We start from the raw sequence: 16,854 nt of genomic DNA on the forward strand, positions 1-16,854 counted from the left end.
CACCTATCTCCTTGAAACTTGGTAGAATTCATGCTCAGCAGAGGATACCACCCCTGAAAGTTTCTTCCAAAACAGAGAAAAACATGGATCTCCCCACTTTATCAGAGAAAATACGGGTTATTCCTTTTAGCAGAGATACACACAGATTTCCCACTGTTGCAAAGAGCTCAGGCTGGCAGAGTTTCATCCTGTGAGAACTTCTTGCAAAAAGGGTGGCAAACCCCCAGACTTGGCTCAGGCTCACTTTTTCTTCCTGGAGCCTGAGGTAAGCAGGGCTGCAGGTCATTGACGGGGGGCACTAGCAGGGCTGGAGGTTATGGAAAGAGCCAGCGGGGCACAGCATAGGTGCATGGGTGGGGGCGGGGGAGTGGGGAGGTGTTGGGGAAAGCCCTGCATGGAGGGCCCAGTCAGCCAGCGAACTGGGAGCTGCATACTGTTGGCCCAGGCGGGCTCTGTGCTTCAGTGTATGGCTTCACATGGAAGTGTGGAGACCACTTGGGCCAACAGCATGCAGCTTCTGGTCCATGAGCTACAGGGCAGGCCAGGCAGGCTGCATGCCTCTATGTGCAACTTCCCACAGGAGTGTAGGAAGCCCCACAAGGAGGCACGCAGCCTGCTCAGCCAATAGCGCACAGCTCCCACTCCACACACAGGACTGGCTGGGCAGGCTCTGCATCTCCATGTGCAGCTTCCTTCACTCCTGCAGAACACTGCACGTGGAGGCACAGAGCCTGGTTGGGTCAATGCGCCCCTGTGTGCAGCTTCCTATGTTTTTGCAGGATGCTGCACATGGAAGAAATGGAGCCCTCTCAGCCTGATAGGCAGGTGTATTGGGGGGGTGGGATATGGGACCTGCGGGCTCCACACCTCCATGTGCAGCATCCTGCAGGAGTGCAGAAAACTGTACGCACAGGTGCAGAGCCTGCTTGGACTGACAGTGCGCAGCTTCCATACCACCCCCCACCTACAAACCCTACCCTCATGCCCACACACCCCACAAGGATTATGATGAGCATGAAGGCAAGGACAGGACAGCCAATAGGTACTACAGGCAAGTAAAAGTGCCCCATGTGTGGGGGAAGCAAACTCAAACACTTCAATAGCTTCCACAGACGTGTATGGAGGGAAGCAGATAACCTCCATTCTAGAATTCTCTGAAAGGAATAAAACATTAAATCGTGTGTCTGGTACTGATGTCACAGGGGGCTCTCAATGTTTTATGAACTGAGTTTCAAAAAAGGGAAGTATGGATTAGAACTTCCTTTTAAGTATCCAAACCATCAAAATAAAAACCTTAATGCTTAAAACCACACTTCTGGTACAGTCCCTTGTTTTGCAGCAAATGTTTACGTACCTGAATGAGCATTTGTAAGTATGTTTTCAAACAGGCCACATTCAAAAAGTGATGTTACAGTTTCCTCATACTCTAGGGATGGAAAACAAAAGTTTATTTTTATGTTACACAGTAGTATAGAACTTTAATTAAAGCAGCACTATCTGTGTAGTACACCTGCTTCTTGAGGCTTAAAGTAAAGAGGCTAGGTTATTCGGAGATATGCCAATGTTTACATTTCTTATACCAAGAACAGTAAGCCAACCTAGACAAACATTTTCCATTTCATTTTTTTGCACAGAATTCATGCTCTGTGTCCTCAAAATGCTCAGTATAATTTTTTAAAGCTGAGGAAGCTAATACTGCTGAGGAAGCTAATACCACAGAGGAAAATTTTTAAATTCACTTTAATGTTTGTTTGCAGAATCATTAAAGGGGACAAATTCCTTCAACACTTTTTGTACAAAAAGTTAACATAAACATCCTACATAGAAGCAGATATTCATTTAAAAGTTAATATTCAAAACATCCAAATCACTCTCCAGGAGACTTAACACACACATTCTCATGCACTTATGTTTCACAGAATTATATTAACAGACTGCTTATCCTTCTGTGAAAAAAGTCACTGCAGTCCAGATTGGTTTAAACCTTTCAAAGCATTGTATGCGTTTAAGGCAGACATATGTACAAGCTTGTTAAGCCGATGTAAAATGGCCTGGAACAGTTCGGAAGTGTACCTGAAAAATTAAGTACCATTTTGAACTGGTTCCCTGCAAACCAGTTTGATGTTACATGTGGACACCAAGAATTCTGCTTCACATCAGTCTTCCAGGCATCCCACACTGTGTCACTCCTCACCCCTACTGCTAATACACAACAGATACCCCCTTTTCGGCATTTTTTAAATCAATAAGCTTCTTTAAACTGCTTGTTCAATAAAAGCTATTTTTCTAAAACCAGTCATGTCCTCACCGCTACTTAACCTCAACCCCCTCTCATCTTGCCCTCACCCAGCTCTGGGAACCAGATAGCACGAGTCCAAGCACTCTACCACCCCACTTCCAAGTCAGGGAAGCACGCTGCAGATTTTAACCAATTACAGGCTACTGAAATTTAATGATATATGTTTAGGAGACAAGGGAAAGCAGAAAAATTAAAGTGTCCCCTGCCACAAGTCCCCCACGCCCTGGGATCCCCAAAGCATTAGTGCACTGTAAAGGTAAGCTGGGCTGGGTGCTTATTCCCATCTGCTGGTGTCAGAGCCACAGCACTTCACACAGCTGTGAACTAGTTCTCAAGTGGTGCTAATTTGAACTGGTTCAATTGTGATGCATGTCTGCATTCAGAGGCAGGTTTTTAAATGCTTGGGAAACAAGTCAGACCAGGAATCAGGCAAAACTTTGTTGGGCTGATGGGGGTGTGAGGATCTTGTTTCTGTTGGCAGCTCCTTCCCAACAAAAAGCAATGATATACTGCTGCAAGTGGAGTCAGACAAGTCTCCTGAGTAACCAAAACATCAAACCAGGGTTTTAAAAGGCACTAAGTGTTCTCAGAACAGGATTTAGGGTTTAAATTTTGGCATGTTTAATGTCAGAATGTATTGGGAAGTCACTTCCCTTTTGTTCATAGTACCTGTTTCTGAAGTGTTATCATCCATGAGTTTTTCCTGTGCAAGGTGAAGTGTGTCAAGCATCGCTTCGAATATATCGTCCAGAAGCCCGGCCTGCTTGCACTTCCGAAGAAAATCTATTCTTACTGTGATACATAAAGATATATATATAAGCGTTTGCATTTGCTAGAACTGTTTTTCAGCATGGTGATTGCAGGTCACTGTCCTATAAAACTCTGTAACAGAAGCTGTTCTTCTCGCTCTTCTAACTAGTTAAAACACTAATGTTAACCAGCAGATTTTTTGGTGATCTAACTCTGCTCTCACAACTCCCTTCATATGTACTCAGACCCTCTTGTGTCCCAACAGGTACTGCACAAGGAATTTTAATCCCTCTGGATCCCAGGCCTGCCTTTAGTAGTCAAGAGGATTGCCATCACAATCCTTTGGATTCACTTCTAATTCTTCCCTTTCTGAGGGTTGCTCCATGGATGGCTCAACAAGAGGAAAGAAAGAGGCCTAATGGAGCAAACTGAATTAGATTTTGTTGAAAAATAGTTCCTGGCCTTTAGTCTCTAGTAATACAGCACTTAATTTGCCTTACCACAAGCCCATCTCATATGGCTGTTTTATTACAGCTGGGCTATGAGAAAAATATAAATACTCACTTTTCCCAGTCTTTCTTAGGACACCAGGTCATTTATGAATAATGCTAAGATTAACAGGCTCTTTGAAAGTAAAAAGGATGTGTATATTTAGTTAATTCAGTAGAACACAGATTCTTTACAGAGTTAAGTTCTTAACCCACTGCAAAGAAGGGGGTTTGTGAAATAACTAGGGGTATGCAGGGCCTCAGCACCCTACTGCACAGTTTGCAAGCCACCCAAGTACAAAAATCCTGTCATGCAACATGACATTCCTTTTTCTTCAAAAAAAAACCTGGCTACATTTGTAAAAAATGGACTTCACTAGAATGTATAACATCCTATTATTAAAGCAAGCAATCACCTTTAAAGAGGGTTCACTATTGGCAAACCCTCCAAAACTTTCTGCATTTAGTCTTTTCTTAGGACACTTGCATAAAACAATGCATCTTACATTCATCTTACATACAATTAGTCTAGTTCAGTTTTCTACCCTGAATCGTAACCTTATGTTTCTGCATCAATTAGCTGCTATATAGAGGTATATGAAACCTAGAACTTCAGTGGGAGAAGTTTCAGAAAGAAGCACCATTTTCATTAATAAAATATAGAAAGGGATGTTCTAAATTAGAGGTGCTTGAGAGTAGGGAAATTAAGCTCTGTTTACACTAGAGATGCTATTTTCAACAGACAAGTGTTCTGTCATTTACTATGACAAGCAGTTTTCTAATCTTTAAAATATGATTTTAGTAAATGCATATTCAAGTAATACTCTGCCATTCTTCTTTAAATATTATACAAGACTCAATGAATTTAGACCATAAGTGCCACTATCATCTTCCAACCCTCTTTAATATGAACTATCTATATTTGGAAGAGTAGTCCTATTTATTATAAGGGTACATTTTGTTCATTGGAAAAATCTGGAAGACAACTTTGTCCCCAAGACAAACTGTTGCACAACCTGTTTTACCACAGAAAAATTGAATTACAAAAAGTAAAACCAAAATATTAGCATGCACTACAGTATGATTTGCATTCAGGTAACAATGTGAGGGTGTTTCCCATTTGAGGTAATACTTTCATTTTTCCTGATAAAATGTGAAGGTCAGATTATCACTCAATGATTAGCGAGCAATAATCTTCATGTAGGCAGCATACTGAACTGTACATCTCATTCCTACACTGACTGCTAACCTCAAGTCCCTCCCCAAGTACCACTAACCACAATTAATAGTCAGATCAACTTCTGCCCTGCTAAGTTATCCCCTCCCCAACTCTTCAAAAGAAGAATAGCCTGTTTCCTCCTCCAACTAACAACAACTCCTCTTAAATATAACTCTTTAAAACCCGGAAGGAAACTACGCAGAACCTTTCCTTGCTGATCAGACTTTAAGAGAAAAGGCCAAGAAAACATACAGCTGTGATTTTCTTTCTAGAGAGCATCTCTGAGCTCACACTGATTACTTCAGTATATGTGATTATAATACCAACCAGTTATGATTAATATTAAAGGTCTATCAAACCTTTGTGTCTGTTATTGTTCCTTAGAACTCGTAAGCTATTCTCTTCTGCCGTTTCCTCTGTGCTCTATTATGAGAGAGAGAAATATTACATTTATACCAGTACTGACATTTACTGCTTAGTTGTTTTCATTCTATCTCCTTATTTACTAAAAGATTTAAAACCAAAACAGTACAGTACTTAACTGCCTTTTCCCCCACAACAGTCAGTCATTCTGCTTGAGTGTTTAGTTGATTATTCCCACTATAAACCATTTTATTATAGGACAAAGCGCAAGCATACCAACATCTACACCCACTATCCCAGGATAAATCTTAAAAAGCTCTCCAGATAAAAAGTAGTAACAATTTTATCCCAGGATATTGCAAAGTATTTCTCCACTGGTATCATGGGATTGCATCACTGAATTAATAGCAAAACACGTGGCACTTTATTCAACCATTCACTAACGCTGATTAGAAGGATAGTGTGTGTACATGCCAATTCCAGGACATTTTTGTTCTGGGACAAGTGGGCATAATTTATCCAGGGACAAATGCAACATTTGTTTCTAGCCAGAGAAACTTTTGGGGACAAATTAATCTAGCAATAAAAATAATATTTTAAAGTTCCAAGGATTGTGCACACCTTCCAGTTTAGTCTCCCGTTCACCTCTGGGTCTTGGAGTTATAGTGACTGCTGAGGAAGGCCAGATATGGCCTCCTTTGGAACTTGTCAGGAACTCCCCTCCCCTCCCCTCAACCACAAGGATTTCCTGGCCTCCTGAAGTAAGGATAGTATTCTTCAGCAAAGGACCAGAAGAAGAGCTGTGCTCTTGTTCTGGATTCTGATCCCTCAGGGCAGTCACTGATTAATTAAGACAAGAGTACACAGCTTGTCATCCTAAAGACCTTTTTAATTCCAGGTGAAAACTTCTTGTAGCAACCACTGAGAATAAACTATACACTTGCATATTTGGAAAGCCTAGCCCTGCTGAAAGCAATGGAAGTTTTGACACATTCTTCAAGAAGGCCTGATTATCATGCTCAATCCATATAAACTGCAGCTAGAAGTTTGCCCAATACAAAAATCCATATGCAAAATCCAAAATGCACAACCGCCCCCCCTAAAAAGTCAGACATTTTGACCTGTGCACTTCATTAGGGTTCAGAAGGTGTCTTAAAAGTGCAACACTAAGAGAACCTTCATGTTTAAAGTAAAAAAAAAAAAAACTGCTACATCTACCTCTACTGAGGTTTATTGAACTAAGTGCAGGTGCTAGCTGAAATCAGCTGGGTGTGGACACATCTACATCTGAAGCCCTTTCAAAAGGGGAAGTTTCAAGATGGCAACAGCTGCTTTGTCCTAATTGTTAGGTGTGAAAGAGCTAAGGATTAAAATGTAGCAAAACAACTTTTACTCCTGGATGAAGTGGTATTAAAGCTGGGTTTGTGCTCTGTTTACACTGTTCTCAACTCATTCACACAAAGCATAACAACTGCTGCCCTTTTTGAAGATTCCCCTTTTGAAAAGGCTCCACATGTACCTGTTTTTACACATTTTATGCCTTATTAAAACATTTATGGAAGCCACACCAAGGGCTCACTGGGTAATGGTAATGTATTATTTTGCCAATGCAACATCTCCGGTGTTTAACAATAAGCAATAAGAAATTGTTGTTATGATCTTTTTTATGGCATCCATCCATCAGAGAGTGTTGGTGAATATTGCAGCTATTCTGATTGGTGGTAGATTTACTCTTGTGGTCCCAGTACCCTGGAAATTCACCAAAAAAATGCAAATCACAGTCCCAGAGCCAGATTTACCCTTGATTGTATTGACCAGAATCTCACTACAGTTGCACTGAATTACACCAGGGTAGAATCAGACCTACCCCAGATAACTCTGAATGTGAACTGTATTGCTTTGAAGGCATTGCAAAATCAAAATAAATTATAAAAAGCAGCTGTTCAGGAAATGCTGTTCCTATATACAAATATTTATTTTCTGAATAATCTGGCACCAGTCTGTTACAGTTTTTAGAAGCACAGAAGTTTTAGTTTTTGAATAGAGCTACTTAAATTCAAAATTACCATTGCTTCCCTGATGGTGGAAGGTATCGACTGCCTTCTCCTCCTACTGACTGCATCTAGAAATCAAGAAATAATCCTCTAATAATTAATGTAACACTAATAACATTAAACTGACATTTTTAGATAAATGTTTTACACTTGATTTGGGTATCTTTCCGAGGGCTATAAAAAGGTAGACACTTTGGATAACAAAGCAACAGTATATTTCAGCTGCCCTGACTTCCTTATATTTCAGTTAAGTTTTTATTATTTCCATGCATGATAAAGTATAGCATAGTTAGGAAAGTCAAAGACAAAGAAGGATAAATTATTGTATATTTCTTAAAAGAGATTTCTCTTGTACAATAATTTACCTTTCTCTTTCCTAACTATGCTATACTTTATTAGGCAGATCCCAGTCAGGGAGGTTGCTCCATAAGGGGCATGGCAAAGGAAGGCAGGCCTTGGGTGGATTAAACAGGTCATCACAAAGTGGTAGATAAGGTACAGTACAAATGGTTTTGACCAACTTCCGGGTCATCATCAGTTGACGGATGTGTGGGGGTGATATTTGCAAGGATGGGAAGCCAGAGGAGGGGAGGATTCTAGTTATGATATGCATGGTTGTGTTCAGCTGAGTGTCAACAAGATGCATGTGTGATGACTTTTGTCAGACAGGTACACACTACTCTGCTCCTGAGTATGATGGAGCAAGAGCTGAGGTCCAGACTGTTGTGGCTGCAGCTCCTGAAGTTGATCCAGCAAGCTTGGCTAGTAAGTTGTTTCAGGATTTGATCTTTGCTGCTGTTTTCTTTAAACATTCCCAGAAAGTGAGGGTTCTGTCTAAAGACACTCCCAAGCATGTTGGGCAGGGATCACGCTTTAGTCTCTGACCACCCATATAGATGTTAAGTTCTTTTTTGGCACTAGCATTGTGGAGATGAAATACACTAGATACAGTTTTGGCAGGACTTGGTGTGAGCCACCATATGGTGCAGTAGTCTGCCTAGCTTTGTCACATCTTCATTCAGGGTCTGGTCCAGAATGCAGAAAGATGGAGCTTGAGTGGTATAGTAGATGTTATCAGCACAGATGAACCTGCAGGATGTGGTTGCTGGTAGATCACTTATGTAGAAGTTGAACAGGGCTGGGGCCAGCACTGAGCCCTGTGAAAGTCCACTGGCCTGTCTCCTCTACGTGATTATCCCCTGCCCAAGGTGGACTCTGGATCATTTGTTATGGAGAAGTGTTTTGACAACTATAACGACCCAGCCTAGAAGTACTCTTGACAGCTTTAGAAACAGGTCGGTGTGCCATACCGTATCGTAGGCAGCTGTCAAGTCCAGTAGCACCATGCCTGTCTTCAGGTTCTTCTGAAAACAATTTTTGATGTAGGTGGTAAGTGCCAGTGCTTGATTACATGCACTGAGGCCCTTGTGGAATCTGGCTTGATTGATGCCAAGGATGTTTTCTATTTCTGGGGATATCCATTCTAAAATGAGGCGCTCAAGGACGTTGTAGCACACAGACAGTAGTGCAACTGGTTGGTAGCTGGTCACCAGTGTGAGGTCCTTGCCAAGTTTTGGAATGGCAAAAACTTGCCATGTGCCAGTTCTTTGGGAATGACATTGAGCTGATGATTCTTGCACTGAATTGGATCAGCCACATGTGAGCCTGGGGTCCAAGTTGTTTCAAGAAAGCTGGTAAGATGTTGTTGTAAACAGCAGCTTTGCCACGTTTCAGGCCATTTAAGACTTTTTTTTTTCCCCCAGTTCAGTGACTTCAAAGGGGTCAAGGCTGTTATATTCCGTGTGCTGCTTCCGATATTGCTTCAGTTCATGATGAGTGGTGCACTTTGTATTCTTTTCCAGTGGTGCCCTGGCTACATGTAGTAGCTGACTGGCAACTTGGCCTGGGGTGACTGATGGACAGTTTGGTGCAGGTGGTTTTTGGGCTGCAAGGCAGTGGATTATGCTCCAGCACGTCTGGCTAGAATAAGTGAAGTTTAGCTCTGCTGTGGTTGCTTCCCATTTCAAGTTGGGAATGAAGCAAGCTAAATCAAATTAAAGTTACTTTATTCTGAAGAAGAGTATGCACACAAGAGTTTAAATGCAACTTAAATCCATCTTTGTTCAATTATTAAATATTCAAAAATACTCTACTGCTATAGAAAGCAAGTGAGCAGCAAGCCCCCATCATTTATTCTTGAGCTGATGGCTGGGAATGAAAAGAGAGGATGTAACAAATAACTGCATGTGATAAGAATCCCAATGACCTGTTATAACAAAGTTCAGTGTCTACTTGCCTAATAAATTGTGATCATAGTGCCAAGCACATGCTTTTACAAGCCATTTTGCTCAATTTAGAAGTCGAAAAGTACGAGATAAAAGCACCTGAAGTCACAAAATCTATCTGAGAAGTAAAATACTTAATTCAAATGCTAGTGCCAGTCAACTTGTAAAAACAGGATCCTGTCAGCACAGGTGAAAAATGTAAATCTTTATACTGAAAAACTTAAACCTTTACCACAAGGCCACATTTCAACTGGTATAAATCAGTATAGAATCATAGAAAATTAGGGTTGGAAAGGACCTCAGGAGGTCATGTAGTCCAGTGTTTCTCAACCCGTGGGTCATGACCCAAAAGTGGGTCACAAGAATATTTCAAAGGGTCGCGAGCAAATGCCAGAAAAATGTGCAAAAGTGCGGGTTTCCCCTTGCAGGCTGGCAGCAAGCAGCTGCTTGGTGTGTGACCAGCACACAGCAAGGCAGGGTCATGGGAACAGCCCCAGCAGCCAGATGAAGGTAAGTGTATGGGGAATGAGAGTTGGAGGGCTAGGGCTTGGGGACTGCCGGGGTGGGGTGCGGTGCATGGGGTGTGTGCACACACGCATGTGTGTCTGTACATGTAGGGGATGGGTGTGGGGGAGGAGGTGCCTGCTGGTACTGGGGGAAGGTGGCCAGCCACTGAGGCTGTGGCAGGGCAGGGGGGACAAGGCACTGGGTCAGGCACCAGCAGGGCCAGGGAGGTGCGGGTCAGGACAAGCTAATCTTTGCACGTGGGTCCCAGTACCAAAAAGGTTGAGAACCACTGATCTAGTTCAACTCCATGCTCAAATAAGGACCATCCCCAACTAGATCATCCCAGCCAAAGCTTTGTCTAGCCGAGTTTTGAAAACCTCTAAGGATGGAGATTGCATCACCTCTCTGGGTAACCTGTTCCAGTGTTTTACTACCCTCCTAGTGAGAAAATTCTTCCTAATATCTAACCTAAACTTCCCTTGCTGCAGCTTGAGACCATTGCTCTTTGTTCTGTCATCTGGCACCACTGAGAACAGTTCAGCTCCATCCTCTTTTGAACCCCCCTCCAAGTAGTTGAAGGCTGCTATTAAATCCCCCCTCAGTCTTCTCTTCTCCAGACTAAATAAGTCCAGTTCCTTCAGACTGTCCTCATAAATCATGCCCCCCAGCCCCCTCACTATTTTGGTTGCCCTCCACTGCACTCTCTCCAATTTGTCCACATCCTTTCTGTAGTGGGGGGGCCCTAAACTGAATACAGTACTCCAGATGTGGCCTCATCAGTGCTGAATAGGGGGATAATCACTTCCCTTGACCTACTGGCAAGACCTACTAATGCAGCCCAATATGCCGTTAACCTTCTTGCCAACAAGGACACACTGCTGGTTCATATTCAGCTTATTATCCACTATAACCCTCAGGTCCTCTTCTGCAGAGCTGCTGCTCATCCCGTCAGCCCTCAGCATGTATCAGTGGATGGGACTGTTCCATCCTAAGTGCAGGACTTTGCACGTGTCCTTGTTGAACCTCATGAGATTCCTTTTGGCCGAATCCTTCAATTTGTCTAGATCACTGTGAATCCTAGCCCTACCCTCCAGCTATCTACTATTCCCCCGACCTTGGTGTCATCTGCAAACTTGCTGAAGGTGCACTCTATGCCATCTTCCAAGTTGCTGAAGAAGTCATTAGACAAAATCGGCCCACGAACCAACTCCTGGGGCACTCCACTTGATACCACTTGCCAACTAGACATCAAACCATTGATTACTACTCTCTAAGCCCAGTGCTCCAGCCAGTTTTTTGTTTGTGGTTTTTTTGTTTTTTTGTTTGTTTTTTGTTTGTTTGTTTTTAATCTACCTAGCAGTTCATTCATTCAGCTTATACTTCCTTAGCTTGCCTACGAGAATGCTGTGGGAGACCATATCAAAAGCCACATCCTTGCTAAGGTACACCAGATCCACAGGTCTCCCCACATCCACAGAGCCAGTCACCTCATCATAAAAGGCAATCAGGTTGGTCAGGCATGACTTGCCCCTGGTGAATCCATTCCGACTGTTCCAAATCATTTCTCTCCTCCAAGTGCTTTGAGATGGATTCCTTGAGGATCTGCTTCATTATTTTTCCAGTGACTGAGGTGAGGCTGACTGCTCTGTAGTTCCCTGGATCCTCCGTCTTCCCTTTCTTATATATGGGCACTATGTTTGCCCTTTTCCAAACATCTGGGACCTCTCCTGATCGCCATGAATTTTCAAAGATGATGGCCAGTGGCTCTGCAATCATATCAGCCAACTCCCTCAGCACCATCAGGTGCATCCCATCTGGGCCCATGGACTTGTACACAGCCAGCTTTTCTAAACAGTCCCCAACCTGTTCTTTCACCACAGTGCTGCTCACCTCCTCCCCAAACTGTGCTGTCCAGTGCAGTAGTCTGGGAGCTGACCTTGCCTGTGAAGACCTAGGCAAAAGAGGCATTAAGCATTTCAGCCTTTTCTGGATCCTGTCACAAGGTTGCCTCCCCATTCAGTCAGGGACCCACACTCCTCCTCTTGCTACCAACATACTTGTAGAAACTCTTCTTGTTACCCTTCACATCCCTTGCTAACTGCAACTCCAACTGCACTTTGGCCTTCCTAACTTCATCCCTGCATGCCTGAGCAATGCTCTTATAGTCTTCCTTAGTTATTTGTCCAAGCTCCTTTACAGTTCCTAATTCAGAATGTTTCCATTTTATGCTTTTAAAAGTTTAGATGGAATAACTCAGGTCAGCCATTAAGAAAGGGAAGGCCCTTATAGTCACTTCTTAGGTAGAACAGTTGAATTTTCTATACAAGTACACAGATCTCAGCCAAATCATGACTACAAAATTAAACACACTGTTGGAGTTTAACCCACCATTCCAGATAGTGACGTTACTTTGTTTAAATTAATTACTGACTCTGACACAGGTTTTAAAAATAAATTAAACTAACCATTAAAGAAAACTTACCATAGTGATTGTTCCTATTGCCTGGGTCATGTTTTGGACAGAACACCCTGAAATATTGGTTACATTAAACAAAAAAAAGAGAGAAAGAAATTATATTACCTCATGCAAACATTGTTCTACTTTTGATTTAAAAGATATTTCTTTAAAAAATCAACCAAAAACTCTCAGAAACAGAAGACTTTCAAGGAAAACCAGAATTTAGTAAAATAAGCTATGGTTAGCCTTGGAAAGGCACTTTTATCAAATACAGTATAACCACATTCCTGAGCTCCTATTTGTAGAGCACAGTTGAATTTACAAGGCCCTTGTAAACAGCTCATTTAAAATGTTACCAGTAACCCCACTCTCTTACATCCCATGCCCTTCTGCTGTTTAAACCGAGTAGCTAAGAGCTGCCTATCCAATTCTTTCCTTAAAAAGTTCAATAATGTGGGGGGGGTAGTTCATCCCAACTCACAGATTTTAAAAGGGCAATGTGGATCTTGTATGAGAGACTAACAAAAACAGGTATAGTAACATCCTTATTCAGAATCATAGAAAATTAGGGTTGGAAGGGACCTCAGGAGGTCACCCCCTGCTAGATCATCCCAGCCAAAGCTTTGTCTAGCTGGGTTTTAAAAACCTCCAGGGATGGAGATTGTACCACTTCTCTGGGTACCTGGTTCCAGTGCTTTACTACCCTCCTAGTGAAAGAGTTTTTCTTAATAACTGACCTAAATTTCCCTTGACTGAGAACAGTCTACCTCCATCCTCTTTGGAACCACTCCAAGTAGTTGAAGGCTGCTTTTAAATCTCTCCTCAGTCTTCTTTTCTCCAGACTAAATAAGCCCAGTTCTCTCAGCCTCTCCTCATAAGTCATGTACCCCATCCCCCTCACCATTTTTGTTACCCTCCACTGGACTCTCTCCAATTTGTCCACATCTTTTCTGTAGCAGGGGCCCCAAAACTGGACACAGTACTCCAGATGTGGCCTCACCAGTACCAAATAGAGGGAAAGAATCACTTCCCTCCATCTGCTTGCAACGGTCCTAATAATGCAGCCCAGTATGCCATTAGCCTTGTTCATAACAAGGACACACTGCTGGCTCATATTCAGCTTATTGTTCACTGTAACCCCCAGGTCCTTTTCTGCAGAGCTGCTGCTTAGCCAGTTGGTTCCCAGCCCGTACCAGTATAGTTTATATACCAAATAACAAATTATGTAAGAACAGTTACTTTCCTTGAGAACACCAAGCAACCTTCCTCCATTTACAAAAAGACCGTTTTTCCTGAAGGCTCCCAATGCATTTTTTCAACTTTGTTATAATGCTAGAGTTGTGGCCAAGAAAGCATTTCCATTATAAACCTCTATCTTAAAGAGCACAGACTAGCATTAAAATCACTTGCAGATACTGTTTAAAAAAAAATTCAGATGCAATTATGTGTACATTCTAATTTGTTAACAGTCATAATCTGAAAAATCCATATTTTTTTAAAGCCTAATTTTATACGTGCAACCATGGTGACTATTCATTTCCTTTTAGCAATCTGCCCCTTGTGAATACACAATAATTTAGTCAACAAATCTTTGCACACAAAGCTTCATGGCAGGATGCACTGCATATTAAATACTCATAAGTGTTGCCTTTGTTGTATAGTCCTTTTCTGTTGAGCATGTTGCAATGAGAGAGAAAAAAAGAGACAAATAAGAGACAGAGGAGAGAAAGAAAAAAGGTGAGCAGAGAGAGAACCAGAGACGCACACAGAGAACCACAGGCACAAACACAGAGAACCAGAACACACCCAGAACAGACACATATACACACACACATCCAGAACCAGATGTGTGCACACACACAGACACACAGGACCAGACAGAGGCAGACAAACGCACACAACCAGATGCACGGGCACATGGAGCTGGGTTCCTGGGCCACTGGACAAAGCCTGCTTCGAGGCATGTGTGCACCCGCCAGTATGGAGCTAATGCCGGAGCCTGGAGCAGATGTTTGCAGCCTCACTACTTAAACTAGCAACATTGTTAGCTTTTTGTATAGTGCCTTATGACCTTGTCTCATTTTAATTGTATTCTGTCAATTCTCTGAATTGCTGCCAATCATCATGCTGATAGTTTTAAATTCTAAACCACTGTTGAATCCTTAAGGCTAAGTTACATATAAACTGCTTTAAGTGATTGGAAGCTGGTTTAAACCTGTAATAGAACAGAAGTTCAGTGCATATAAACAGCTTTAAAATGGCTGAACCCAGTTTAAAATAAACCTGGATGGATGTAGCATCAGATTTAACTGATTTAGATTAAACCAGTTTATGGAACTTCTGTCCCAGATTCCCTCCCAACTCAAGTTAACCCACAGTCCGCCCAGCACCCCAGGATTCTTTGAAGCCCTGGGATGTGCTTCAGCAGATCAGGACTGGTCACACCCTTAGTTGTCACAGAGCTAAGGCCTCTGCTCCCTAACCTGCACCTACCAGCCTAGTGGGATGGAAGGCAGGAGAATGGACCCCTAAACTGACATAGCCTGGGTCTGCACAGCACAAGGGGAGAGAAAGCCCCCACAGCATGGTTTTTTGTCCCCTGATGCTGATTGGCCAAGAGACAAAAACCACAGCAAAAATAAGAGAGTAGAAATGGTGCCATTCACTGTGAGATGTCACCAGGCTTTTGGTAGGTTGAGAAAAAACATGGATTTTTGTGAGTTTTACATGGAGATTTTCCACTTTCTTCTCCACAGAAAACTAGGATTCCTGTTTATCATCCCGGAGTGCACCTCTTACATCTCTGTCATCTAACAGTCTCACTGATTCTCTAGGTGCGCCTTCCAGCTTCTGATGTATTTTAAAAGTTTTTAAAAGTTTAACTTTAGCATCTTTTGCTAGATGCTCCTCAAATTCTTTTTTTGACCTGCCTTGTGTCACTTGAGCTGCCAGAGTTTGAGAGTGTTTCTATTTTCCTCATTTGGGCACACCTTCCATTTTTTGCAGGATGCCTTTTTGCCCCTACATTAGCTCTTACCACACAGGAAAGAGACCTGGGAGTCATTGTGGACACTTCACTAAAAACATAAGCTCAATTGTTCAGCAGCCATCAGACAGGCAAAAAAAAATATTAGGGCTTATTAAGAGAACTGTAACTAAAGCAAAGTACCAGTATGCCCCTTTATAAATCCATGGTGTGTCCACACCTTGAATACTGTGCCCAGATCTTGTCCCTACACCTCAAAAATGATATTGAAGAACTAAAAAAGGTACAGCAAAGAGCAACAAGGATAATTTAGTGGTATGGAGAGGCTTTCATATAAGGAGAGATAAAGAGGCTAGGCCTATTCAGTTTAGAAATAAGACATTTGAGAGGGGAATATAATAAAAGTCTACAGAATACTAAATGGCAGAGAGAAAGTAAAAAGGGATTTATTATTTACTAGCTTTCACAGTACAAGAACTAGTGGGTCATAAAATGAAATGAGTAGGTAGTACGTTTAAAAGGAAATTTTTTTGCCACCAGATGTTGTAGAAGTTGACAGTTTAGCCAGATTCAAAAAGGGACTGGACAAGTTTTGCTATTATTAAGGGAACTGTATAGGGAGTTAGGGGTACAGCCTCTGAATCAGAATTTCCTAGCCTTTCAAATGCTGGAGGCTGAGAGAGAGGAACAGTGGAATAAAACCTGGTCATATCCAATTCCCTTTCAGCATCCATTCTGCCACTGTGTGACAGAATACTGGGAAAGATGGACCTAATATGGTCGGACCCAGTAAATAGCAGTTCTTATGTTCAGTTTAGAAATCTAGCAATAATATTCTCATGAATTTAAATAAGAGTCTTATGTAACTGCATTTCATAGTTTCATAGTTTCTAGGGTCAGAAGGGACCTGAGCAGATCATCGAGTCTGACCCCCTGCCATGGCAGGAAAGAGTACTGGGGTCAAACGACCCCAGCAAGGTGTTCATCTACCTCCTCTTAAAGACCCCCAGGGTAGGAGCCAGCACCACTTCTCTTGGAAGTTGGCTCCAGATCCTAGCCGCCCTGACCGTGAAGTAGCACCTCCTGACACCTAGCTTAAATCTACCCTCTGCCAGCTTGTGACCATTATTCCTGGTCACTCCTGGTAGTGCACGGGGGAACAGGGACTTCCCCAGTGCCTGCTGGTCCCCTCTGACTAGTTTGTAACAGGCAACTAGATCCCCCCATACCCTTCTCTTGTGGAGGCTGAACAGGTTCAGGTCCTGTAGCCTCTCCTCCTGGGGCCTGCCCTGCTGCCCCCTGATCATGCGAGTGGCCCTCCTCTGGACCTTCTCCATGTTGTCCACATCCCTCTTGAAGTGCGGCGCCCAGAACTGGATGTAGTACTCCAGCTGTGGCCTGACCAGTGCCACATAGATGGGGAGTATCACCTCCTTGGACCTGCT

General features: G+C 42.6%; 1 protein-coding gene across 1 annotated transcript in view; it reads right to left on the reverse strand.

The window, feature by feature from the left end:
* The window catches only part of LOC109302245 (histone-lysine N-methyltransferase SETDB2-like), a 94,215-nt gene that overhangs the window by 6,917 nt on the left and 70,444 nt on the right, over positions 1 to 16,854 (reverse strand). The window contains exons 16-21 of the mRNA XM_019523808.1: positions 12,448 to 12,494; positions 11,856 to 11,906; positions 7,186 to 7,241; positions 5,116 to 5,179; positions 2,969 to 3,091; positions 1,355 to 1,426 (exon numbers count right to left, since the gene is read on the reverse strand). Of these exons, the coding sequence (XP_019379353.1) occupies positions 1,355 to 1,426; positions 2,969 to 3,091; positions 5,116 to 5,179; positions 7,186 to 7,241; positions 11,856 to 11,906; positions 12,448 to 12,494 (413 nt within the window). The remainder of the gene's footprint in view (positions 1 to 1,354; positions 1,427 to 2,968; positions 3,092 to 5,115; positions 5,180 to 7,185; positions 7,242 to 11,855; positions 11,907 to 12,447; positions 12,495 to 16,854) is intronic.

The sequence above is a fragment of the Gavialis gangeticus genome, unplaced genomic scaffold, assembly GCF_001723915.1.
Source record: "Gavialis gangeticus isolate Ggan-Ray unplaced genomic scaffold, GavGan_comp1, whole genome shotgun sequence".
NCBI classification, from domain to species: domain Eukaryota; kingdom Metazoa; phylum Chordata; order Crocodylia; family Gavialidae; genus Gavialis; species Gavialis gangeticus.